General features: G+C 36.9%; 1 protein-coding gene across 3 annotated transcripts in view; it reads left to right on the top strand.

The window, feature by feature from the left end:
* Window positions 1-27,907, top strand: part of Hmcn1 (hemicentin 1) — a 390,873-nt gene that overhangs the window by 250,019 nt on the left and 112,947 nt on the right. For all 3 annotated transcript variants that reach the window (XM_046462680.2, XM_046462681.2, XM_058585111.1), the window contains 14 exons: window positions 626-777; window positions 2,249-2,372; window positions 6,835-7,010; window positions 8,953-9,049; window positions 11,050-11,172; window positions 11,935-12,096; window positions 13,351-13,632; window positions 14,309-14,476; window positions 18,535-18,648; window positions 19,205-19,291; window positions 21,021-21,212; window positions 23,896-24,069; window positions 25,956-26,069; window positions 26,908-27,053. In XM_046462680.2, the coding sequence (XP_046318636.1) occupies window positions 626-777; window positions 2,249-2,372; window positions 6,835-7,010; window positions 8,953-9,049; window positions 11,050-11,172; window positions 11,935-12,096; window positions 13,351-13,632; window positions 14,309-14,476; window positions 18,535-18,648; window positions 19,205-19,291; window positions 21,021-21,212; window positions 23,896-24,069; window positions 25,956-26,069; window positions 26,908-27,053 (2,111 nt within the window). The remainder of the gene's footprint in view (window positions 1-625; window positions 778-2,248; window positions 2,373-6,834; window positions 7,011-8,952; window positions 9,050-11,049; window positions 11,173-11,934; window positions 12,097-13,350; window positions 13,633-14,308; window positions 14,477-18,534; window positions 18,649-19,204; window positions 19,292-21,020; window positions 21,213-23,895; window positions 24,070-25,955; window positions 26,070-26,907; window positions 27,054-27,907) is intronic.

Below are 27,907 nucleotides of genomic sequence, written 5' to 3'. Positions count from 1 at the left end.
CTAAGGAAGCATTCTGTAAAATTCTAGAGCAAATATTTCATGAAGTGTGTTATTTTCTTTTCTATTTAAGGACCCAGTGTTTTAAAACCAATAAACATTCTTACTCCTGGTGCCTATTAAAATGCTCAATTTTCACATGCTGCTCAACTTGTTTTAAATGAGTTATTGAAATAGTCACTGATGTTCTAACAGAATCGTTAGTATTAAATGTTTCCAAGTTATCGTCTCTAATAAGGCTTTTCAAGAGGAGTTGGCAGTTAACACAGTATACTGGATGCGCGCATGCACACACACACACACACACACACACACATCTGGAGATAGAAATAGAAAGCCACTCTATCATTGAAAACTGAGTTGCCAAACAAACTAATGAAACTTCCTTTTCTTCATCTGTAAAATAGAGTTATTGATACTTGCCCTATTTATCTCACAGGATGACTATGATTCTATTTCAAATAACAGATGTGGAAGAACTTACCAAAAACAAACATTCAAACAAAGCAAAATTAAAAAAAAAAATCAAACCGTAAGAAGACATTAGTATGGGTATTGTGTATGGTTTTCATTATTTTCTCGTGACATACCCTGGGTTTGTTAACATACTTGACTTTTATTTTTTCAGTTCCCCCATCAATTTCTGGCAGTAATAATATGGTGGCAGTGGTGGTTAACAATCTGGCGAGACTGGAATGTGAATCCAGAGGGATACCTGCCCCAAGTCTGACCTGGTTGAAAGATGGGAGCCCTGTCTCCAGTTTCGCTGATGGAATCCAGGTAGCCTTTTTCATTTACTTAGATAAATCTACCACCCATGTATTCAATACAGGAAATACAAACATGTGAAGCTGTTGAAGAGATTTAGGGAAAAAGAATTAACAAATGTTATTTTAAGAAATTACACATAAGCACCCATAAATGCCATGGACACACAATTGGGATATCTAAGCAATCTGTTGAAAGCTTAGTATTTCCAAGAGTTCCCCCGCCTCACATATAAGTATTATATTTTACCCATTTTTTATATACCTATTCTTTTCTATCTGTCCCCAATTCTTACTCCTACCACAGTGATTGTTCATCAACAATAAAAACAGGAATTTTCTAGTAGAGTTTGTATTTAAATATCTAGAAATAATAATGAATCTGAGAATCAAATAGAATATGTATACTTGTATAAAAACATCAAAGAATAGAAGTAGAAAAATTAGAATGGAAACATGAGAAACACTTTGAGTCTCAGAAAAAAAAATTAAGTGCATTATTTTAGTAACTCAATGTTAACAACGCAGAAATATACACAAGCATTCCTTCATTTGTGCTTCACTTTGTTTTCCTTTACAGATATTGCAATTTGTACAGATTAAGATTTTTTTGTCAACCATGCATTGAGCCAATTAGCACCATTTCTTCCAACAGTGCAGATGATCATTGCATTTTTTCTTAACCAATGAAGTATTTTTAAGTAAGATACACACACACACACACACACATATTGTGTTTTGGACTCACTGCTATTTCACATAATAGACCACAGGACAGTGTGAACATAACTTTTATATACACGGGGGAACCAAAATATTTGTATGACTTGCTTTATTACAATATTTGCTTTATTGCAGTAGAACCAAACCCAAAACATCTCTGAGGTATGCCTGTGTCTAATTTAAAGTCTAATTTTATTTTGCCTAGCAGAGAACTTAGTTCTCCTAACCCTCATTTCTTCTGATATTTAAAAATATCTAACCTTTTAGAATTTGGAATCATTAGAAGATCATGAGTTAATGTCACTGTTTAAGGGAACCATTGATCCATGGGATAAAAGGACAAAGAAGAGAGATAATTTGTTTGGGCTATGACTTTGTTCTTGATCATAACTTTTTACTTATTTCTAAAAGAAAAATAAGGAGACTTAGCTCCTTTTATTTCCACTTCTCTTTGTTCCCTGTGTGTGTGTGTGTGTGTGTGTGTGTGTGTGTGTGTCTCTCTCTCTCAATTATGGATGGACTTTGACTTGTTCTTTATGCTGTACATTGACCTGCTTTCAATGATTATTACCCAGTTTGGTTCTCGTCTCTGTCTTCCACTGAGAAGATGAGTAGGGGATTCTATTGCCCACTTTAAAATGTCCAAGTGAAAATTCTCCTAGTGGCAAATGCCCATTGATCAGCCTTAGAAAACAAGAGGGAAAGTTCACCTACCATTCTCATGGGGCATGTTGATGATTTAGCTTTCTTTTAATTGGCAGGTTCTCTCTGGGGGTCGCATCTTGGCACTGACCAGCGCACAAATAAGTGATACAGGGAGATACACCTGTGTGGCAGTGAATGCTGCTGGGGAGAAGCAAAGAGACATTGACCTCAGAGTACATGGTGAGACCTGCTACTAATTATTTCTGCTCTGTGTAGATGTGTTTGGGTCTTGAGTTCGTTAAGGAAATTAAGGGAAGTTAAATATAAATATAAAGAACGATGAACAGAGGAACTATATTACCTGATGGACTCAAATTAAATTTTCTTTCTGCTTTACACTTTTATTTATCCTTTTTAAAGTTCTGGGATATTGCAATGTGCACATTCATCCTGGAGGGTGTGGTTTTATAGAGTGCTTTGAGGAACAGGACTGTGGATATCAGTTCTGCAATTGGGAAGACATAATCTTCTCACTAAAGCAAATACCTGCTCCAGTAGCTCTCATCATCTATTCTACACAGTCATTATTTTATTATTTTAAATTATATTTGCAGTCACTGTATTTTGTGACCAATACTATGTCTATGAATTCAAAGCTATTTGGGAAGCCAAAGTTAAACGAGATTTACATGTAGACAAAATTCAAGTGATTTTCCTACCCACAATGTTGTCATGTGGTAGAGAAGGTAATACCTGGTTTCGTCACAACAGAAGTCCCCCAGAAGGACCTCCATTCATTGATGATGCCTGTCTTTCCACATCTGTTGCAGACTTCATTCAGTGTCTTATATGCATTGTATTCCTTGGTTCATGGAATAATGAAATTGTTTCTTCCATGGCCCATTGTGGAGTATCTGCTTGATACAGGTCTAAAGTCCTGCTTCCTTCCAAATAACTCATTTTTATTGGAAACACACACACACACACATACAGAATACATATATATCCAGATCATGAGGATCATACTGAGTTTTGTTTGTAAATTTGACAAAAACAAATGTATCACAAATAACTTGTATATTAATCACATATATTTTTGGTAAAAAAAACTATTCTTCCAACATTGATACCATATATTGTTTAATATAAAAAATCCTAGGAGGCATTGGTATACTACTAAAGGACTCTCCATTGTCTTTTTTCCTATTGCTACTATAGTTGACATGAGTCTGCCTCCAGCCCCTGGATTTGCTGGTGTATTTTAGGTAACAGGTTTATAATGTCCAATCCCAGGGATTCTAATTCATTCACTGAATAGGATTACTGTTATGCTTTCTAAAAACTAGAAGACTGCCTTTCTAAAATATCTTGATGAGAAAAATCATCAGGCTAAGTATGTGACATAACAGCTCCTTCAGTCGTTAGGTGGCTTCACATTGGGTCTTAGTCAACAGTGAAAATCTAGGTTCAACTCCTTCCATTTCTGTAGTGGCTAATGTCAAGAGTAGGCCTGGGAGATGATGAAGAACTGTTATTTTCCAAGAGTTAATAGAAACATTCGTCACTATTCTTTATCCTTTTCTAAGGTACTTGTATCCCATCTCCTTGGACTAAAAACAAGGATCTTTTCTCTGGTATAAAAATAAAATGACTAAAATAACTATAAAATTAGATAGATTTTGATAGTTTCCAACCTATGTTCCATTAGCCTTCTTTCTACACATTTTATTCTTATGTTAGCATTCTCAGCAATCTTGTGTCTACTTGGATCCATTACTCTTAGATTTATGTTGTAGTGGGCATGGTAGGAGGAATACACAGTGTATAAAATAGTTTCCCTATAAATACAAGAATAATTATTTAAAGAATTTCTTCCTGGCTATAAATTGTAAGACACTGAAATAAGAATTGATGTTTTTTTTAAGATTTGTATTCTTGAGGCACCTCTTCTTTAAACCTAAGCTCAGAAAACCTTCTTACAGTGCTCACAGTGTTCAGCATCTCAGGAAGTATAGCCTGATGGCAATTCTGACTTTGGTAGTTATATCAGTAGGTATAATGTGTAGAAAGAGTAACAAGTTCAGAGCATGCTCTTTCCTAAGCAGCATAACCCCAGCACAAAATAAAGAAAACAGCTAAGGAAGCGGAAGACTTGTTTTCATCTCAGACTAAATAGAAAGTTGGAAATGAAAACCAGGACAGAAAAAAATATGTGTGTTTTAGTAATATATATGCGCTCAACTGTAATTAGATTTGCTTTAAGTTTCTTAAACGAATGCTCCATTATTTTTGCAGTTTTAAAAATCTGGTTCCTTTTATATTTGAATCAACTCATTTAACTGTAAAGAAGAGTAATTGAAGGAACAATATTTAGAAATAAATCAGCATTTTGTAGACTTGAATTGTTTGAGTTTCACTTCTGTGGTCATAAGGAAATCATGCTCTTTTGTAAATTCTACAAATAATAAAAGATAAACTATTATATATAGCTAATGATACTTTTTTTTTTATCCAATAAGACCAAACATGACCCAAAATTATTTCTAGGCTGTTCTACTCAGGCTTTCCTGTGCTGAAGCTGGTGAATGTATCCATTTTCATGATGTCTTTGAAAGTCACATTAATTATACTTATCATACAATTTTAATAACAGTCTTAATCTTTGGGGTGGGGGTGAGGACTATCGGGAATTGAACTCAGGGGCACAAAACCACTGAGCCACATCCCCAACCCTTTTTTTTTTTTTGGAGGCAGGGTCTCACTCTAAGCTTCTTAAGCCCTCGCTAAATTGCTAAGCCTGGCTTTGAACTCGCAATCCTCCTGCCTCAGCCTCCTGAGCCACTGAGATCACAGGCATGTGCCACTGTGCCAGGCAGGGGTCTGAATCTTGAACAGACTAGTCACATACCTTCTAACTAGTGTGTCATATATCAAAAACAATCCCACTGTTGTCCCGTGGATAACTTTGAGAGCTGGACCTCTGTTGTGCACTGTGAAATTTAGCAGTAGGAGCATCACACAAACGCTCTGTGGCCTGTTTCAGCCACCGTGCAGGGCGTTTCTTCCTTTAATGTCCATTGCTTTGGGTTTAGCACAAGTATGCGCCCAGAAACTGGACACAAACGCACCCTTTCTTTCACAGACCTTTCCCACTGAAGCAGACAGGGTAGCAGAGAAGCCTTGTGGTTGTGGATACGCAAATGCTGCTAGTCACAATTAATTGGATTCCTTGTCATCTGGCCACATGGTGGAGTATTGAGCATGGAACTGTGGCTAATGAACTATAATAATGTTCCTCACCACAAAAATCTCATTTCTACCAAAACATTTGGAAAGACCCTCAGTATTCATTTGAATGCAACTTAGCTTTTCTTATGAAAACAAAAAAGCAAAACCAAAACAAATTCAACAACTACTACAAACATAATAAGTTTTCTACAACCCTGAGTAGTTATGGGATGTAATGAGAAATGGTCAAGGAAATTCCCCTCTGTGATTTTTGGGGTGTGTCCCTTTATGACAGTTCTGATTTCATTATTAATTTCTCTTTTCCAATTGATTTCATATACAGGTTTGAGAGTCCTTTATAGATTATGGAGCCCGCTTTCCCTTTCTTGACAGAGCTATACAAAACCATCTGAGGCTGGGCACGGTGGCACACTCCTGTAATCCCAGCAATTTAGAAGGCTGGGGCAGGAGGATTGCAAGTTCAAAGCCAGCCTCAACAACTTAGTGAGGCTCTAAGCAACTCAGTGAGACCCTGTTTCTAATATAAAATAAAATAAAATACAAGAATGAGCTGGGGATGTGGCTCAGTGTTTAAACACTCCTGGGTTCAATCCCCAGTACCAAAAAATAAAGAAAAAATACACCATCTGAGACAAATGATTGTTTACTTTTTAGTATACTCAACTGAAGGAGAGTCTTTAAATTTCTCCAAGAATATATTTTAGCTTCTGACAAGCCATATAGCCAGAGAATTCTAATTTTAATCTCATTAAAATTTTAACTCATCTTCTCCTTTTATGTAACTGTACATTTTACAGCTTTCACTGATTTAGTTGGTTCTTTATTGTGTCACTTATCCCCCATGGTCTTTGTTCCATAGAAAGATGGCAAGGCATCATGGAAAACAAAAAAAGAACACTGAACTTCATGTCAGAAGATTCTTTGCCATCAATTAGTCATTTTATTTTGCCTAAGCTATTATCTGTCACCCCTTTAATGTTTTGTATGCTGTGGGGTGAGACTAGGTAATCTCTGTTCTCTTCCAATTTTTTAAATTTTTGCTTCTGTGATTATGAAATTCATTTCTTTTGCAAAAATATGTGACTACATACTGAAAGTATATTCGCTTTAATTTGTTATTTCCAAAATATTTCATGAGTTATCACTTTGAAAACCTTAAGCAGTAACATCTAGTTCTAGAAGTTTCTTAAATGTGCCCTTGTTGAGAACTTTGAGTTTTAAAAAAATTTTCAAGTGAAAAGATGGTCAGCATTATTTCTGTTCGACAGGAGTATATTAATCAGTGACTTATTAACACTTGATTCTGAACCAAATGATGCAAAGAGGCGATTTTAGAATAGCTGTGATCCTCCATCTTAAAAGAACCAGGAAAGTTATTCAGTGTATGTCTTGATGATTAATAAACAGTTGGCTGGCCTGTGTTATGCTGAGGGAAATCTCATCTTTCACTTAGTTCCACCAAATATTATGGGAGAAGAACAGAATGTCTCGGTCCTCATTAGCCAAGCCTTAGAGTTGTTTTGTCAAAGTGATGCTGTCCCCCCACCGACTCTGACATGGTTAAAAGATGGCCGCCCTTTGCTGAAGAAACCAGGCCTCGGTATCTCTGAAAATGGAAGTGTGTTAAAGGTAAGGCTGTAAATTCCTTCCATCATATATTACTCCTCAGCTCATGGTGCTGGTGTTACCCCTGTTAAGCTTGCCTATCTTTGACATGTGTTCTGATTTAATCTTATAAAATTCTAGAAATGCTTCTCAGTGAGGTTGGTAATATTTTCAAATTTTATGCTTAATGAGATTTAAATACTTAATTATCTTTTCATACTTGTAGACAGAAGCCATCTCAAAACATGCTTCTAGGAAAACATATGGGAATATTGTAAGGACTGTCCCATGTTCAGTCATTCAACCAATCAGCCAATACCCATTCTGGGTCCTCTGGATATGGATGCAAACAACAGAACTCAATTTAATATCCTCAGTATCTTAATAATTTCACATAAATCTATGAAAAGTTAACTAAAAGTTCAGTTCAAAAATGCAATAACTACAATAAGTCTCAGTCGATTACCAAATGGATGATACAGTTAGAATATTTGGGGAGGGATAGCAAAAGATGATACTCTGGTTGCCCAGAAGAGTCTTCAAAGACTGCCAAATTTTTTAAGGATAAATAGAACAAGACTCTTAATTAAGGAAAGCGAGCACATTAATTGAATGATACTAAGAATTTTACCAAGTGAATATATGGAAATAATGTTGAAAAGGTTCATTTGAGTGAAATAAGAGCTTCCACTGAAAGCTAGCCTGACACATTAGAATTTAAGGGGCCAAAAAGTCTAAATATTCGTAACCCCACTGAATGCTTATATGATACTTCCAATGACCCAGCCAAGAATTAAAAGGATAACTAAGTAATCTGGTCCTTACCAAGAGGCAGAACTTTGATTTGAACACAGGGAGTACAGCTACAAACTACACACAGCCTCTTGGTGGAGGGAGCTCAATCATTACTGGTAAACAGTCTGGAAAAATCAGCGTGTGGGAAGGGCGGTAAGAGAGCAGCTTACCCTGGAGGACACTGCATGGGTAAGAGGGCAGGAGCACAAAGGTGAAGGCTAGAGGGAAAGGAAGGAGACCTTGGGAATTAGGATCCTATAATAATGGAGTAGGTGAGAAAGCCCAGACCAGAATCACTGATGAATGAAAGAGGGATAAGCCAATGGGCTACAGGGCAGCAAGGAAAGAAGAAGAAAAAGCGCTACTCCTGCCTGGAGGCAGAGCCCAGCATCCTAGACAGCAGGTAGTAAAATTCTCAAACCCTAGCTCTGGCTGAATGACAGGGAGACAACTGTCGGAATGCCAATCTGAGTGAATAGAGAAGTTCTATTGATCTCCACCACCACGGAGCTGGGCCAGACACCTAGGGTGTGCAGGTTCCATTGAGAGGGCATAGGGAGGAGCCTAGAATGAAAACTTGGACAGAAGCCAAGCATAGTGGGTCAGCAGAGACCATCTTACCTGTGCACAACCCAGTACTACTCTTGCACACCTTGACCCAGGTATGGTGGTAGAATCCGACCATTTATTTAGTATGGTATACACTAGGTGCTCAAAAATGCTTAACCCCTCTTCTCTATTCAACTCATATTCTACCCCCAAACTCAATGGGGAAAAGACATATATAATAAGGCAATAATAAGAGTATTAACTTACCAAACATTGTCCTGAATAGATAAGGATTGTGTATTTTAAAACCCTGAGTTTATCAGAAATGGTGATTTTTTAAAATTTTGGTGTTTTTATCTAAATTGTATTTAACAAGCCTTTCTAGACTTTCAACATAAATCAACATAAACCAAGTCAGAATTTTAGGATTCAATAACTTAATAAAAGCTGTTAAATCTGGGGGAGGGGAGTTTAGTTGTTCGTTTTATGTTTCTCTCACCTTTTTATTGCTTGAACATCTTCAGAATAAAAATTAAAAATAAGAGACCACAAAGAGCCAGTAATAGGAATCCCCCCACTGTGAAACAGCACTTATGATTTCAGAGAGTGGTTTTGTTTTTAGATTGAAGATGCTCAGGTTCAAGACACGGGTCGTTACACTTGCGAAGCAACAAATGTCGCTGGAAAAATGGAGAAAAACTATAATGTCAATATTTGGGGTAAGTACAGTCAGCCCCTGTGAAGCGGATGACACGCTTGGAAATTTTAATGTTTTTATTCACTGTGTCAGTTTTTAAAATGACACATTTCATCCATGTAACTAAACTCAATTATAATACAAAGATGGGTAATCACCAGGGCTCTTAGAGACACTGAGCAGTCTTGAGTATCAGCTTAAAGAACTAATTTGGGAGCCACAGTAGATGGATGCCCAGGGCCTCATGGTATCAGTCGTGACTTTGCTGTAACAAGGCTCTTCTCTCCTGCCCAGTGTGTCCTTTATCTTCCACAACCAGAGCCTTGTGATGTGTGGGCCTCCTCCAGGCACTGGTGGTGGGTTGTCCAAGTGAAGATAAATCAAAAGGCCAAATGGTGCATGGGAACTATACATGTGAGAGGGGAGACAACACGTATGCTCGTGTGGTTGAAGATAGGGCTACTGTGTTAGTTAAGAAAAGCTGTTCTCACCAGACGCCAAGACGTGGTGGTGCACACCTGTAATCCCATCGACTCAGGAGGCGGCTGAGACAGGAGGATTATAAATTCAAAGCCAGCCTCAACAAAAAGCAAGGTGCTAATCATCTCAGGGAGACCCTGTCTCTAAATAAAATACAAAAAAATAGGGCTGGAGATGTGACTCAGTGGTTGAGTGCCCCTGAGTTCAATCCCTGGTATCAAAAAAAAAAGAAAAGAAAGGCTGTCTTCACTTCAAATTTTACTATGTTTTACTAATTAAGGAAGTTCTTATGAATAATCATGACTTTTGCCTTGGTTGTGGCTGTCTGCTAATTGTTCATTACTGCTCCCATTTCCAGCATCATCACCTTTATTTTAAATACTGCTTTAACTTCATTTATGATCTATTAAACCCTCTGGATTTTGACTGTTTTTTTTTTTAACTTTTAAATTGGTGAAGTCATGAGCTAGAATTTATCTTGAGGTTCAGTCCATAGACTGATGGCAGGACTTGGTATGAAGACAAAGTAAAAAATGAATACAGTACCAAATTGTTGGATAGAAGATTGATGGGTTCACAGAGGTGAGATAAAGAGAAATGAATTGGTGGCATGAGCCTTAAAGGAATAGAGGCTCTTACATGGGGTGGGTAGTTGAATAATAACTGGACTCTATGCTGTGGGTTGAGGAGCGTTCTCCCACTCCTCACCTCCCTGGAGCTGGGAAGAACCAGCATCAACCTCCTGATCATTCCACAGCCAAAGAAGTGTCCTAGGGAAAGCTCATCAGCAGCTGCAGACTGTAGCTTCTGAGAGAAGCCTGAGCAGTCAGGATTCTCTTTGAAGGTTCCAGAAGATGCCAGAGATGAGTAAGTGAGGCAGGCCAGGCAGTCTAGAATAGGTAACATGTCCACTACTTGAATGAAGCCCCTCGCCTCTGTTCTTTGCTATGTGTTATATGCCAAATGTTTTCTGATTTTGTTCAGCACCTGAGATATCAAAGTTGGCTGTGCACCAATGACCGGGTTAAATTTTAAACTTGATCCATGCCTTAGCTTTTTGATGCAAGGTATCTAAATATTTAAAATAGATTTGCTTCTTTTTATGCCATTCTGAATATTTTGATAATTAAATTTTATCTGTAAAAATAGGAAAGTCTGCTGTTATATATTTATTCTACATCTTACAGGTGGCTTTTTTTTTTAAAGAGAGAATTTTTTTTAAGAGAGGGAGGGAGAGAGAGAGAGAGAGAGAGAGAGAGAGAGAATTTTAATATTTATTTTTAGTTTTTCGGCAGACACAACATCTTTGTATGTGGTGCTGAGGATCGAACCCGGGTCGCACGCATGCCAGGCGAGCGTGCTACCGCTTGAGCCACATCCCCAGCCCATACAGGTGGCTTTTAATATGGTTTGCTATGTCAACCTCATGTGCTGATTATTTCCTTATGTCATGTAGATGGAAATTTTTTTGTTGCATGTAAAGTGTTAGTGAAATACTATATGAAATGAAAAGTATACAAACAGTATTTTTCTTTCTTTCAGTACCACCAAATATCTATGGTTCTGATGAACTTTCCCAACTTACAGTCATTGAAGGGAATCTCATTAGTCTGTTGTGTGAATCAAGTGGAATTCCACCCCCAAATCTCGTTTGGAAGAAGAAAGGTCGGTTTTCCTCCTGGAAATTTCTAAAATTAAATATAAATAAAAAATGAATATCTTGTTTAACAAACATGTCAATTTGTAAACAAACTTTTCTAGCATTGGTATACTATTAGATAGCAACATTGATTTATATTAAGTTTTGATATTTCCATACTTCCTGAAAAATCTTCATTTTTTAAGACTAACTGCTCCCTAGAGGGGGAAAAATCAATTTTATGCATTAACTGACTGCTTTTTAATAAAATGTATTATGGGCATCTATAATTATCCAGAATTTGTTTTTCAAAGAACTATATTTTCTTCTTGAAAATAGATTTTTAAAATTATTTTCTAAGCCACACATTTCTATTGCATTTACAACAGTTTTGCAATGTGTATTAAGATTGAATTCTGCAGTTCAGCAGATTTTCAACTGAGTCATCAACAAATTCTTATTTGTGCCCAGTATGTATCAGATCATCTAAGATTTTAGTTCATTTAGTGGTTTTTGGTTTTTGGTGGTGCTGGGGATCGAACCCAGGGCTTTGTACATGTGAGGCAAGCACTCTACCAACTGAGCTATTTCCCCAACCTCCAATTTTTAGTTCATTTATGTTCCTCCTTCATTGTGCACACCAGGGCAGGGTTTTTTTTTCCACTCGGTTATCTGCCTTTTAGGTACTTGCATTAGGAAGTAAATAAATAACTATATACACTTATCAGACTATGTACACAAAAACCTTTATTTTTTTCCTCAGATCTGTCATTTGCTTTTCTTGGCAGGCTCTCCAGTGCTGGCTGACTCTGTGGGGCGAGTTAGAATCTTATCTGGAGGCAGACAGTTACAGATCTCAATTGCTGAAAAGTCTGATGCAGGTCTTTATACGTGTGTGGCTTCCAATGTTGCTGGAACCACAAAGAAAGAATACAGTCTGCAAGTTTACAGTAAGTTGTTGATTAGCCAAGCTTTGGGAACAATCTTCTTTTAAAGCTTTCCATTCTTTCTTTCCATTGACTTCTTCATATATTTAACATTCATTCAAAGTGGTATGGTTATGTATGTCTTGTGACCCACGAATTTAAATATAGCTGTCTCCTCTGCCTCTGCTCACCAACCAGTGAAAGACTATTTCCTGGATGGAGATGGAATAAGTGGGCAATTAAGGGGCAAGAGTGGGAATTATGCTCTTGGGTATATTTACAGTACATGCAAGTATTGTATTTTAAAGAATGAGATGTGATTTTGGAATTCTTTAAAATATTTACATCATCTCATTTAATCTCTACCTGAGCTGTGATACAAGACATAACTCTTGCCTTCATTTTGTGTATGTGGAGATTTAAACCCAGAGACTCCTGAGACTGACCAAGGTCACATGGGTTACGTGTCGAACAACTGTCACCAGAACATAGGATTACAGACACTGGCCCACTTTTCTTTCCGTGTACTTATGTATGAGAGTTGGTCTAATTTTTGTTCTTAGAATCAGTATCAGTTGGGGTAATTTAGATGTAAAGCAACGGAATAACTGGCTATCAGTGGTTCGGACAAGTGGAGGTTTACTTTCTCACATAGTGAGAAGTCTAAGGTTGGCCGTTAGTCACTGAAGGTAGTCAGCAGGATCCTCCTGGTCCTTCCTTTGTGGTTTTACGATGGTTTCTGTGGCTGTAGTATCAAGCCCACACTGAAGGCAAAAGGAAAAGGAGTGGTATCTTTCTTAGATCAGGGTAGCAAAGACTCCCCCAGGCCCCTAGCAGACCTCCATCTGGATATTATAGACCTGAATTAACTCATGTAGCCACATCAGTTTTGGAAGAGTGACAGTCTCAGCTTTTCGAATGGAAGAAAGGAGTTGGTAACAGACATTGGGTCGAATCCTAGACTGCCATATCAACTTAAAAATTAGTACCAGGAAGACCACAGTAGAGCTCCAGTAATAAATTCAAATATTTGTAGAATTTCCTTAATGACAGGAAGTTACCAAACAGCACTCTTTTCTTACTTTAGATACCTTGTGAACATTACAGAATTCTGCCTCTCAATATAATAGTGCCATGTCTGTTAATCCTGAGCCTTTTTTTTTTTTTGATTGTTAAATACACTTTTTACATCAAGATATTAACTTTGGTTGATGAAAATTCCCTATATAAGACCTGAGCCAAACATTTCCTATCTTGTTTTGTCTCTTTTTCCTCCAGTTCGACCAACCATAACTGACAGTGGTAGCCACCCTACCGAAGTGATTGTGACTCGAGAGAAGAGTGTTTCCTTAGAGTGTGAAGTGCAGGGTGTTCCTCAGCCAACTGTGGCCTGGATGAAGGATGGCCGCCCCTTGGCCAAGGGAAGGGGAGTAGAAATATTGCAAGGAGGTCGCATCCTTCAGCTGAAGAATGCTCATGTATCTGACACGGGCCGTTACGTATGTGTTGGTGTGAATATAGCAGGAATGACTGACAGAAAATATGACTTAAGTGTTCATGGTAAGTAGAAAGTGGTTCAACAGGTCTATTCCCTGGCTGGTGTGATCCAGCCTCCTGGGTGGGAGACCAGGGCTTGTATGTTGAAAGTCTTACAGTCTCTCCTTTTCTACATTCATCCCACTTCCTGAGATCAGTCTTACCATGTGTTCTATGCCTGATCTCGTGTTACTTACTCTGCTGAAATAACTACATATTGGGTAATTCTTTTAGGAAAGCACATCGTAAAGTGGAAAATTATCTTCTACAAGTGCTTTTGGTTCAGTGCCATCCCAAGTAAGATCCCTTAATTGTGCTTTCCACATGGGCTGTCTCAATGAGGCATATAAACACAGGTTCCTTGGAGCATACTGATTCATAACCAATTGGGCATGAGTGGTGTGGATGTCAATTTTAAGATACTAATTAATGAGCCTTTAGTTTCAGTAGGAATAGACCAAACATGTACAAGCTCAGTGACAACCATTTGGATACGTATAATTTGAAGCTTATTTTTTTTAAAATCTATAGAAATAGTGGTAAATTTCATAGACACAAGTCTTATAACTTGAGACATGCTCAAGGCTCAGTATTAATATCTTGTACTTTGCAGCCAAAGGAATCAGAATGTAAAAGAGAAATGAGTTAATCTTAAATAAATCTTTTTTGTTAAATTAATTTTTTTTTCTTTGCCTTTCAGTTCCTCCAAGCATCATAGGAAACCATGGGACACCTGAAAATATCAGTGTGGTAGAAAAGAACTCCGTGTCCCTGACATGTGAGGCTTCAGGAATTCCGCTGCCTTCAATAACTTGGCTTAAAGACGGGTGGCCCGTCAGCCTCGGCAGTTCCGTGAGGATTCTCTCAGGTAGTAGAAATTCCAGTGGCCTGATCATCTGTTTAGCTTCATCTGGCTGCAGTTTCTCCCTAGGTTTCCTTTTCAGTGTTTCTGTTATTTTCTTTTTTCTTTTTACATTATTTTTCTTTTTAATCTAGCTGCTTCTTACAATATCTCCTAATCATATTAAGAAGAAGAGTTAAAAGGACATAGGAGGCTGTATCAGAGCCATTTAAAATTTTTCTTAGTACTCAAACCACAGGGATATCAAAGCATCCATGCTGTAATGAATGATTACCAGCAAATATAGAAAGTGGCAAAGTCAAATTCAGTGACTCCGGTGACTCATGTTATATAATATATCCCTGGAACCAAGTTGCAACTTCTGTGTGGCTATCTGAATGATGTTTGTATTTCTAGGATGGGAGAGTTTTCTGTGAGCTAAGACTTTATTATTATTTTGACTTATTCTGCATATAATTATTCAGGAAAGCCTGCAAGGCTTATCCTCTATGGATCAATCTAAGCTTGGAGCAAGGTTTCTTGAGGCAAGCCACAGAATCTACAATTGACCTTTTTTATAATGGCTTGGATGCAGACAAAGAAGATAATTCTTCCAAGTTTGTGTTTCATAAAAAGCTTAGATATGTAGAAAAATTCCTAATATGTTGAATGGAGGCATCCAAATTCAGACACACCTCATGCTGGAACATTTTATTTAAACCCAACAAGATGAAGGTTAAATAAACTCCTGCCCTGACATTCAAAAACAGTTGTAAAAATTATGGTGAGATACAGCTTTAGAATTATTTTTTGTTAGTGCATAGTTAGCTTTAGAATCCTTAAGAGTAAAAGATATTCAAATTGTCTTAGTTATTCAGTATGAATTAACAGTGTAATATGGTTACCAAGAAAATAAGTGCAAATTTTGCCACTTTAATATATTGTTTTTTTTTTTCCTTAATAAGCAATGTAAGAATAATTTTTCTGTAGACTGAGCAGAGCTTATCAAAAAGACCAGGAGAAGGATCTACTGACAATATTTTAGAAGGGTAACCATGATGGTAATTGATTACAAAATGATTACTATGTCTCATTTTATCAATCCTAGAAAAATAAACCATCTGGTGTATTTGATACCCCAGTGAAAAATCCAACTTAAATATTTGAAAAGCCAAGATGTAAAGGGGAGTATGTGGGTCTGTCTAGTTCCAGAGGTTAAAAGTAATGTCAAGGTCTGGAAGATCCTAGAAACAGATTTAAGTCTGACTATAAACAATCTAAAAAATAATATTTAGCTGGTTTAAAGTCAAGATGAGCTATCCCCAGTGGTAGTAAGCTCCCTGCCCTAACTATTCAAATGAAGTTCAAATTTTCACGATAGAAGACGTTGTTCCTAGTGTTAGAATTAGGTCTGGATAGCGTAAGGCCCCTCTCTTTCTTCCTCATCTGTCTGTAAATGATAGGAACTTGGTGATGAATGTTCATTGTTGTTAACCACATTTTTTTTTGCCCGTAATACTTACTCTGTTTATGATCTCTGGCAACTTACTTAACTTTGTTAACTTTAGTTTCATCACTTGTAAAGTGTAAATATTAATAGTACTTATATCTTAGGTTTTTTTTTTTTTTATAAAGATGAAGTGAGTTGGTGTATATAAAGCAGCTAACACAGTGCTTGTTTCTGTGGTTTGAGTCCAGTGCCTTTTGACTGTTATTGCCAAGGACAGCCTGGTAAAAGGTCTGTAGTCTCCCTGTCCTGAGAAACTTCCTGTAATCTTACTATGATGCTTCCATTTCATAGGACTCCCAGTCTCTGCTGACCTTGGGAAGCACATAGCAATGGCAAAGATTTTACTAAAATTGGGTTACCAAAATTCGGAACATGTTGTCTCTGTATCTTAAAATCATCCTCATATTTTTTTTTAAAAAATGTTTTAATTGCTGAGAAAGTAGAAACATATTAAATAGGATAACTGCATCAGAGCTCCTCCAAATAAAAATGGCAACATAAAGTTATGTCCTCTGACTCATTATAAATTAACAGGAGTGGTGTTTGGGCTGTATTTTGTTTTGTTTTGCTTGACTAGCAGCTGGAGAGCCCTGAGCAAACACATAAAAGTATTTCACCTTGTGATGCTGCCAAAAGAGTCATTCAGTTTTACAATCTGAATGTGCGTCTTGTGCAATTGATGAATGAGAATCAGATGAGTGACATGTGACTTGCTTGGTCCCAGTCTGCTGTACACTTTTATTTCATTAAAATCAGTCCTAAATCTCTAAGTCCAGCTTTTCTAAAAGCAGTCCTTGGGGAAGGCCCTATCATTGTTATCAAGTTATCTGCAGATAGCTTCTATAAAAATTTAATAGGTGCAAGAAACATCTTCATATAATTACAACTTACTGTCAGGCTTATTTTTGTTTTTCACTGGATTAAGTGAGAGGTCCACAAAACAAAGAAAAAAGAAAGGTCATAAGACTTGTGAAGTTGAGGTTTATAGAGTCAGCAATGACTCATAAAAATTGTATTGCTTCAATATCTCTTAACTGGAGCCAAGATATGGCCTCACTAATCTAAAGTAACAGTGAGGATGTGAATCCTTTCTTCATTGATATGTTTTTATTTAAAAAAAAAAAAACATGTTTACATGATTTCTATGAGAAATTTAGGCCAGGTGCAGTGGCACTCACCTGTAATCCCAGCAACTCAGGAGGCTGAGGCAGGAGGATCACAAGTTCAAAGACAACTTAGTGAGGCCCTAAGCAACTTTAGGGAGACCCTGTCTCAGAATAAATATGAAAAGCACTGTGGATGTGACTCAGTGGTTAAGCCCTCCTGGGTTCAATCTCTAGTACCACAACAAAAGAGAGAGAGAAGAAGAAGAAAGAAAGAAAAAGAAATTCAAGACTGAATTCAGATAATCGGCTTTCTATAAACAGAATACTACTACCCTACTTAGGGTTGAGGGTGGGAAAATGGCTCATTGGAAAAGCTCAACATCAGCGAGTTGTGTTTCTATAAACTGAAAGCAGATGCAAACTGCTGAACCAGAGCCAGGTGAATATTTACATGAACATTTTTTATTTAACCATTATAATTTTTTCATCCCAATTCAGGGAACTAAGCAGAAAGTAATATGCTAGCTAGGAAATTATTACAAGATCTAAGAAACAGCTTACTGTTTTCTCTTGGACTTTCTTCCCATGCTTTGCAGGACTCTACTCTCAATGTGTTTCATCTCCTTCATTGGCTCCTCCACCTTTGTCCTTAAGTGGGATTTCCAGCCAGACTACACCCTTCAGCATATGAGACTCTTACTCTCAGTCTTCATGCATTTCTTGGATGAAGAATATTTCTGTGAACAAAATGCTACATAGAAGTTCACAGTATAAAAACTGAAGCAGCATTGTAGCAGTGTGTGAGGTGACACTTGGAAATAAATAATTCTAGATTTCCATGAAACTCAATTGAAAGCTGATAGTCTATCTTCATGGTTTTACCTGTCCCTCGTATATTGTTTTTTAATGTTTTAAGTTGTAGCTGGATGCAATACCTTTATTTTTTTTTTAATGTGGTGCTGAGGATCGAACCCAGTGCCTCACACGTGCTATATATTGTTGTCACCCAAATCTGGGTAGCTGAACTAGACCTCTTTCTGAAATTCCCATTTTATGTGTTCTACAGCAAACTGAGACTCTTCCTAAATATTCTGTCCTGGCTGTTTTTTTGAAAGCACAAATCAAATCACGACCTTGTTTTGCAGTATGTACTTCCATACCCTTTACTGAGCACAACAAAGTCTAAATTCCTTAGCATAGCATTCAAGGGCCTACAGAATCTGGCCAAATTCTATCTAATCCTCATGTTACCATTTTCTCCACCTGTTCTGCTTCCAGTACCAGTATCACCTCCTTTACATCCTCACTCACGCTCCACTTACAAAGGCATCTCTCAAGTCACCTGTTAAAATCACTTTTCCTTTTAAGAATATATTCAAACATCACTTTCTCTGTTAAATGCCCTTTCTGGCTTGTAGTCACCTGGCATTATATTTGCAGCTATGTCATCTGGTGGTTTGTTCCTCCAGGAGGCAGGATGCTACGGTTGATGCAGACCAGACTAGAAGATGCTGGCCAGTATACTTGTGTTGTAAGGAATGCAGCTGGTGAAGAAAGAAAAATCTTTGTACTTCAAATATTAGGTACTTGTGAAATTTTCAGTATCTAGAAAAAAAAAACTAATTGACTTAATTACATTTTAGAAGCAGAGTTAAAATTTATTTACAGCTTGTTCTCAAACCGATGTGTCCCTTGACCCCTGGACTATGGTTTTTGGCAAGAATCCAATGTTAGGATTGTTTGGAGACCATGAGTCTGACGAAAATGGCTAAATGTCCATGTCTTGTCCATTAACAATAGTTCCACCACATTCTGAGACATAGAGTGGCTTGTTTAATGTGAGTGATTATTAGAATTATAGCAGGAAAAATCTATGTCTTTATGCGTTGACAATTTTTTATCCAAATTTTATTATTTACATTGCAGTAAAATTCAGTATAATTGCTTTCATGACATAAACTTAATGATACATATTGAAACTAAAATTGATCAAAACAGTATTTTGAAATTGTAATGAAATATTGGATGAGAAATTGAAGATTAGTTTTGGAGTTTACAGCTTAGTAAACACAAATATCTATAAAAGAACAGATCTCCTGTAAGAGTTGTAACCTATTTCTTTCTCTGTCAATTTTTTAGAACCACCTCATATTGTAGGTGAAAATACATTGGAAGATGTGAAAGTCAAAGAGAAGCAGAGTGTCACACTGACTTGTGAAGTGACAGGTAAGGGGTTCAGCTGTCGGACTTAAGCATTCTCCCAATTGGCCAATCCTCACTGCCTCACCACTTAACCTGAATTAGCAGAGAAAAAAACTAGCTACTGTAATAGATGTTTGAAATTGAATTCTAGTTTAAGATAACAAGTAGAAATGAAGGAGGAAACTGGAAACCTCTCAAATTGGGTAGAAATTCTTGAAAGAAAAAAAGAAGAAAAGAAGGAGGGAAGGTGGGCCCTTGTCTTTTCATTCAATAAATTATTCTTTATTATTAACATCATTCTATTTCTACTTATATGTAGGTGTTTTCTACCTACCTTCTCTGATTTTATTTATTTCCCTACATTTTTGCCTTCCTTTATTTTTCCTGTTTTCTAAATTCCATTTCAAAGAAATGGGCGTGGATTTTGGTGGAAGGATTGCTTTATTTGAAGGTGGGGATTAACCAAGAACAAAGCTGTCACATTTTGTTAACATGTTCACATATTACCAGGAGAATAGAGACTAGAAAAATAAAATAAAATAATTAGAAAACCAACTGGACTATCTTTACCATCCAGTTGACTTGTTGCATATAATAAAAAACAAAACAAAAAACAATCTCTAAGAGGACTTTTTTAAGCCCATCTTTTTTATTGTAGATAGCCTTGCAGTTTTAAGGGAATAATGAGAATAGCCCATAACATTTTATGGAAAGGCAATGTTTTGAGGAAGTGTTAATGAGTTTCTCATCTCTTTGTTTATATGGTTGGTATGAGTAATAAATTCAAGTAAGCAAAGAAATTTATCTATTTTAAGAAAGGCAGATATAAAGAATGTGACATACACTGTTATTACCCAACCTGTTATTTTTTCCTAGAAACATTGTGTTAATTAACAACCGTTGCATAGAGAACAGTTGCCCACATTTTACAGCATTCTCTGCTCAAGGTTTCCAGCTTCAATATATCTTTCTCATCGTCTTTCGTACATAATTAACTTTTATGGTTTTAAATTTTCAAAACAAAAAATGAACAATTTTAAACTCAATATTTCTTCATGGAGATGGGCTCAAGGAGCTGATGTAATAAAATATTTTTTTATTTCCTTTATGCTCTGTAAACATTAAAGGAAGAATTAATATGTATCTCTAAGAATCCTCATATAACTTAAAACAAGTTGAAATACATATGATTTTATTTTTCCACAGCTTTTGCTCAAAATATGAAATATTTTTAATTTATATAAAGTATTCATGAGTAATATTTTAATAAAAATGCATGATTCATTCTTTCTAAAGTATATCTTCTGTGAAAATAATTATAAGAACTAAAGCATATTAGTTTAAATACAAATATCAATTCAGAATCATTTCACTTATAGATGAAAACTAACCTACATATGAAAATGATTTCAAATCTATGTATAATTGTAGTCAGAGCATCATCATTTTTAATTAATTATATAATATTTTATTACTTATTTTATTTAATCATATCATTTAAAAGGTTGGTTTGCAGGGCTGGGGATATAGCTCAGGATGTATAGTGCTTGCATCCCAGGCACAAGGCCCTGAATTTGATCCCCAGCATCACAAAAAAAAAGTCAAAAAGGTTGGTTTGCAAATTTACTTTAGAATGAATGGTTCCTGCATTGTTTTAGAAGTGGAATATATAAGAAAGCCAATGAATGGAAAGACCTGTCATCATTTGTAGGTATGTGATTAGACAACTCTCAGAACTGGCTCTTTCTTTCAGGAAATCCAGTGCCAGAGGTCACATGGCACAAAGACGGACAGCTTCTCCAAGAGGATGAGGCCCATCACATTATGTCTGGTGGCCGTTTTCTGCAAATTACTAATGCCCAGGTATCACACACTGGAAGATACACATGTTTGGCTTCCAATACAGCTGGTGACAAGAGCAAAACTTTCAGTCTTAATGTGTTCGGTAAGTATAATCTTTGCCTCCGATCTTGAAGAATCAGAAGTAACTAAGGGCTGAAATCTCTTCTCCCACTGCTTACTTACCATTTCCATTATAGAATTCCATTGTGTAAAGAGCACCAATGATCATGCACATCTACTGTTTTTCCTTAATTCATAAATTCTTTCATCTGAACAGTATGCCTACTGTGTGCAAGGGGTAATTATGAACAAGATAGATAGTAGTAAAGAATAAAGTTATGCTTGTCAAACAAAAGCAGCTAAGCAATGAACCTGTCTCAACCTCCAAAACTCTGTCTTTTCTTTGTTGGGATTCTGCCATTGTTGGAAATTCTCCACATGATGGTCTTTGTGGCCTATATGGGATGAAATAACTGTATATTGGTACATTTTGGTTCCTGAAGCATCGATATTTTGCTTATGTCTCGGGAAAGACATATAAGTAGATTCTTATTTTCTGCTCATTTTTTTGAAATCTAAAATGCACCACCTAAATGTATTATATTTGACTACTATCATCAAAAACTTTCTACTAATATATGAATATACAAATTTTTGTAGTTATTTGTTTTTGTAGTTAATATCTACACTATTTTGGAAGTATATATACACTCCATACATAAGAACCTTTCATATAGAATACAACCTTCTATAATATCATATACCAAAATACAAAGATAAATATCAATCAAAATTTCTAAGCAAGTTATCTCCTAATAGACCTGCATTTTCTGCGTATCCAGTCAGTACATAAAAGGCAAATGCCCAGCCTTGTATTGCCTCCTCTCCTATAGCTCATCATCTTTCTTAGAATTTTTAAGTTCTGTGCCTTATTCATCCCTCTGTGGATTCACATCCCAGTCATGACCCATCTCCAAATCTTGTCCACTGTCCTCCCTAAGCACCTGATTTAAAACTCTTTCCAGCTGCTGACTAAAGTTGAAATTTGATTCTTCCCAGAGACATGAGCTCATTTGAGCCCATCTCCGTGAAGAATTCTTATTCTAGGTATCCAAAGTCTTGCCATCTCCTTACACCACCTTTCCACAAACCCAACTCTTCTCTGATTTCTAACTCATTTCCTGCTCCTTCTCCCTCATTCAGTGAAGCCTGAATTATGGGAATCAGTCTTCTTCCATCCACTTAGTGAGTATGACTACTTGAGTGTGTATGGTTGCAACCCACAGAGCGATAAACCCAGTGCCTTTGGTCTTTCTTTTTCCAAAAGAGGAGTTATCCTTCTTGTTCACATTTACTGTGTGCACTTAGCTATCGATCCTTTGTTTTTCCACCTTCTTTGGTAAGTCGCTCATTCCCACTTTCTGTCTGAATGTGCAGCTCTACCTTCTACTCTTTCTTCCATTTCCTATTTTAACCACTCGTGTGTGCTGTCTGTCCCACTAAAAATAGGCTTCTGACTACTCCACTTCTGGCACTGCTCCAGCAAGATATACCCCATTACTGGGTCCAAGAAATACTTCTCAGTCTTGAACTTGACGTTTGTTCACGATTGATCCCTTTTTCCATAGCAGTGTTCTCTCCCAGCCTCCCTCTCCCTTGATCTGTCGCTTCAACATTGGGACCCCTAGAAATCTGTCCTTGTTTCATAACTGTTTTTAATCTACATAGTCTCTTCAAGTAATTAAATTAATTCCCTAATATTTAATTGTTATCTCCTGTAGACTGGTCACTTTTTAAATTCCATATCTACAACCTAGATCTTTCTCACAAGTTTCAGACTCTGGTATAGAATTGTTTATTGGAATTTCTACCTGGAATATAGGCACTTAAAATTCAAGGTATTCCGAATCAGAAAAAAAAAATCATCTTGCCCTCTTATGGGAGCAAATTGTTCAGTGTTTTTCTTAAGTTCTTTTGCTGCATTTCAACTAGCTTCCCAAGCAAGAAATTGAAAGTTGTCCTTGGCTTCAATTTTTATGAGTCTCCAGATTCTATCATCAAGTCCTGCCAGTTAATGTCCTGCTCTTGCTCTAGTCAGTCCCAACTCTTTACACCCTCTTTCAGAGCTCTAAGTCACCCTCTCACCTCTCTTCATCTGATGAAGCAAAGGCATCTGTCTCTGTTATCCTGCCTTCCATACGCTCCCCTGCTTGTTTACTGCTACTCTGCCCCAGTATGCTCCTTCTTTTTACTTGTGTCCCTTCTGTCACCAGCTAATTACCACTACTCTTTTTTTCTCTTCATATTTATTTTTTAGTTGTAGTTGGACACAATACCTTTATCTCACTTATTTATTTTTATGTGGTGCTGAAGATCGAACCCAGGGTCCCGCACGGGTGAGGTGAACACTCTACCGCTGAGCCACAACCCCAGCCCACTACCACTACTCTTTAAGACTCACTTTAAAACTCCTCCTCCAGGAGGCCTCCTCTGATCAGACTGCACACCACGCCCCTCAGCTTGGACCCCCACTTGCCTGGCACCAACATTCCCCTCATCATCCTGAGGGCTTTATGTTATGTGGTCTTTTTCTTTGTGTCATCTCCTCCTTTACCCTGTGAGCTTTTTGTGGCATCTTGCTGCTTTTTGCATCAAACAAGAACAATAATTATATTTCTAACTGTTGCAAAACAGTATTCCATAAATAAGTGCAATGGCAAATTAGAAATACAAAATAGAGAAGTTTCCAAATACCTTTCTTTAATCAAATTTTTAATCTTTTTCAGTGTCTCCTACAATTGCTGGAGTAGATAGCAATGGCAGCCCTGAAGACGTCATTGTCATCCTCAACAGCCCCACGTCCCTGGTCTGTGAAGCATATTCATATCCTCCAGCTACCATCACCTGGTTCAAGGACAGAGCTCCTTTAGAATCCAGCCGAAATATTCGTATTCTTCCAGGTAATTAATTAACCTCAGATGCTCAAGGTGCATTTGTGTCATCTACTGTAGAAAAGGAGAATTGTCAATTAATTTTTATTAAAGTGCCTGTGTTGTTGGTTGTGCTATGTTGTATTGATATTTTAATTTCTAATTTTTTCTTAGATTATAATGTATTTTATAATCTAAAGTACTGAAAATTACTGTCTGAAATATCAGAAAACTACCAAAAAAAGATAAATGACATAACATAATTAGTTGCTAAGCTGTATTGTAATATGGGATGCCAGAAAGGGTAGAAATTCATTTCATTTCTTTATTGAATTGAATCCTCAAGCAGAGTTTATATTTAGATTGCAAGAGTTTAATTATTCATGTTTAATTCCTGAAAATATGTACAACACACACAAAAAAAAAATAGAAGTAATTAACAAGAACTTAAGGACTTAAAATCAGCATACTATATTGACACAGCCACATCAATGTTTATAGAAGATCAATTCACAATAGCTAGACTATGGAACCAACCTAGGGGTCCCTCAATAGATGAATGAATAAAGAAAATGTGATATATATATTCAATGGAATAGTACTAAGCTTTAAAGTAGACTAACATTATGGCATTTGCCAGTAAATGGTTGAAGTTGGAGAATATCATGCTAAGTGAAATAAGCCAATCCCATAAAACTAAAGGCCAAATGTTTTCTCTAATATGTGGATGCTAATTCACAATAAGATTGCGGGGGGGCACTAGGGAAGAATAGTGTTACCTTAGATTAGGTAGAGGGAAGTGATGGGAGAGGAAGGGAGGGGATGCAGGGATAAGAAAGATAGTAGAATGAAACAGACATTATTATTGTATGTATGTATGTGACTACATGACCAATAGGATTCTGCAACCTGTACACTCAGAAAAATGAGAAATTATATTCCATCTATGTATATCAAAGTGCATAAATGCATTCTATCATCATATATAATAATTAAAACAAATTTTAAATTTTTTTAAAAGAAATAAAAGTAGAAGCACTGGCTTTAAGAAATTTACAGTTTTATGTAGAAAAGAAATAATAAGTGTGAAAAACTAACAAATGATATGAATCTATTAATCATGGGCTATGAATAGTAAGGGGTATGAAAAATGGGATAGTGAAGTTTTGTAAGAATTCAAAAGAAGAAATGGTTACCGTGGGCCGAAGTGGTTATAAAAAAAATTTATTGCTTAGTCAGAACATGAACCCAACTTCAGAGAAAGTTCTAGAATTTACTTAATTGGCAGGGAGTTGGGAGTTTCAGATCCATCTGGATGACTAGTGTGAGAAAGGTGGAAAACAAGACCAGTTTGGCCATTTGCAAGCAGTAAGCAGCCTTCTCACCCTTTACTTGAAGGGAGACATTGCATGTACTTGTGCTGGGAGAGAAGGGCAGCAGTAAGGTCAGGGAGGAAGGTGGGAGCCATGTTCTGAATGCCTGGAATCGAAAGTTTGACTTGATCCTTTACATAGTTGAAAACCATTGAAGATTTTTAGGGAGGAAGGGGCCATAATAAAAATTGTACTTTAGCATCATTTGTCTCTAAGAAGAGGCCAGGTAAATGAGAGAAAGAAGATCAAGGCAGAAACCTATTTTTTGAGGAGAGTGAAATAAGGATTTAGCTTGAGTGATGTCCAGAGGAATGGGAGTGTCAGAAGGGGCATGAGAGTCACCACTACAGAGGACCACTAGGGAACTTGGTGACTGTCCTTACCCACCATTCAGTGCCCATCTGCATTGCAGTTTGTTCTTAAATGTCCACCAGACAACTGGCTTGTTTAGGAAGAAATGTGTTAACAATAAGAACTAAAATCCTGCATACTTTGCCACTGTGATGTCAGGAATTCTTTAACATTTCATGGTTTTTTTTTTAGGAGGTAGAACTCTGCAGATCCTCAATGCACAAGAGGAAAATGCTGGAAGATACTCTTGCGTGGCCACTAATGAGGCCGGGGAAATGATAAAGCACTATGAAGTGAAGGTCTACAGTAAGTTCCAAAAGAACAGATTGATATCTTTCTAACTTTTCTAACTTTCTCAATTCTGTTTTTCATTATGGGTTCATAATTATTTATACTGATCACTAATGACTCTTGTTTATCCAGCTTGCTTCATTAAGGATGGAAGTTGAACTAAGCATTGTGCCCATGACCTCAATTGCTTAAAGATGTGAAGAGCCCCCTCAATTAGCTCACTACCTTCTTGTTGAATACCTTGTCTGTAACACTTCCTTAAATTTCTCTGTTTTTCCTTCTGACCTACTCTCTGGGCTGAGTTATAGTAATTCCATGTGCAAAGCTTTTATTTAAGCACACATGACTTAATTCATAGCCCAAGATGATATCATCAGTGATTTGGGCCTATTGCAATGTGCATTGACCTATAAATACAAGGGAAAGCTAATACTGCCATTAATAGGATCCACATTTCAGGATTTTCTTCCTGTTTTTACAAAGAAAGTATTTTTCTGATGGTCATTTGTTCTTTGACTCGGTACCCTAAATGAACAATAAAATGCATTTTATGGGGCGTGCTTGGACAGAGTGTATGGACCTGGATCCAATGAAACTAACTGTTCTGTAAAGGACATTAGCCTCCTTGGCAGTTTTATAACAAAGGGAGAAGGATACTTTCCTTGGCATTTGGTATCTGAAAGCTACTACCGTTTGGTAGGATGATAATACAGGTCCTGAGTGAGAGGGCAGCATAGGAAATGCCTTTGTCATTCTCTTGGTTTCTTGGTAGTGAGCCTCATCCTGATTTCTTGGTATTCCGTGTATTTATAAAAGTACCAACGTTTAATTCTTTCATATTCATTTCATGCAGTTCCTCCCATAATCAATAAAGGGGACCTTTTGGGACCAGGTCTTTCCCCTAAGGAAGTAAAGATCAAAGTAAACAACACCCTGACCTTGGAATGCGAAGCATATGCCATCCCCTCCGCCTCCCTCAGCTGGTACAAGGACGGACAGGCCAGTCACAACTATTTTTATTTGCTGATGATTTCTTAAAGAGTAAATAAGTCAATTTAAAAGGGGGTGGAGTAAGCAACTCAAAGAATCATTGTGACCTTAAAACTAGAAAACCCCATTCTCCCAAAATCTAAAACTGCCAAAAACTAAAAAAAAAAAAAAAAAAAATGAACAAAATTCCCTGAACCATGCTCAACAGTGTTGGTATTATACCCTCACTGGAAAGCTTGCAGGATTGTTTTGTGTACATTTCAGTTGACTGAAAACTTGTCCCCCATCCCTACACAGGAGAAGTTCAGGAAAGTGTCTCTGTTCTGTGGCTTCACAAAGTAAACTTTCTAGGGAAAAAATGCATATGTGGTGCTAATTAAGGTTGGAATAATGGGTGTAACAGGAATACAAAATGTATTCAGAACTTTCTCTAAACATCTTTAGCTCTCTTATGAAAGGTGACATTTTTAATATTCCAACATAAAGAAAAAGTAGGCTAAAAGAACTGAGGACGGACCCAATACAGTTACCTGAGGGCAATGAGAAAGATTAAATAAAAAGCAGATCATTCAGTTCTGTGCTCTCACTCTCAGGCCACACACCCTATTTACATTCATCCATGCATGTTATAAAAACATGTGCTGGCGTTCTTGGGCCAAAATAGATGTTTAGCTGCTGTTAACAATTCTTAATACAGATGTGAAATAGCTAACCTGCTGTTTATTCTGTTTTACACATAATTAACCAAATGATCAGTTAAATTCCACTTGTACTTCAGGTCATAGTCATGATTTAAGATGCAGGAAAGATTAAGCTTTATTTTCTCAGATCCCAGATGAATTTTACTGGCAGCCAGGGGGGAA

The sequence above is a fragment of the Marmota monax genome, unplaced genomic scaffold (genome assembly GCF_021218885.2).
Source record: "Marmota monax isolate L192 unplaced genomic scaffold, Marmota_monax_Labrador192_F-V1.1 WCK01_AAM20220418_F8-fsc00250, whole genome shotgun sequence".
Lineage (NCBI taxonomy): Eukaryota > Metazoa > Chordata > Mammalia > Rodentia > Sciuridae > Marmota > Marmota monax.
This window is presented reverse-complemented; position numbering and strand designations above follow the sequence as displayed.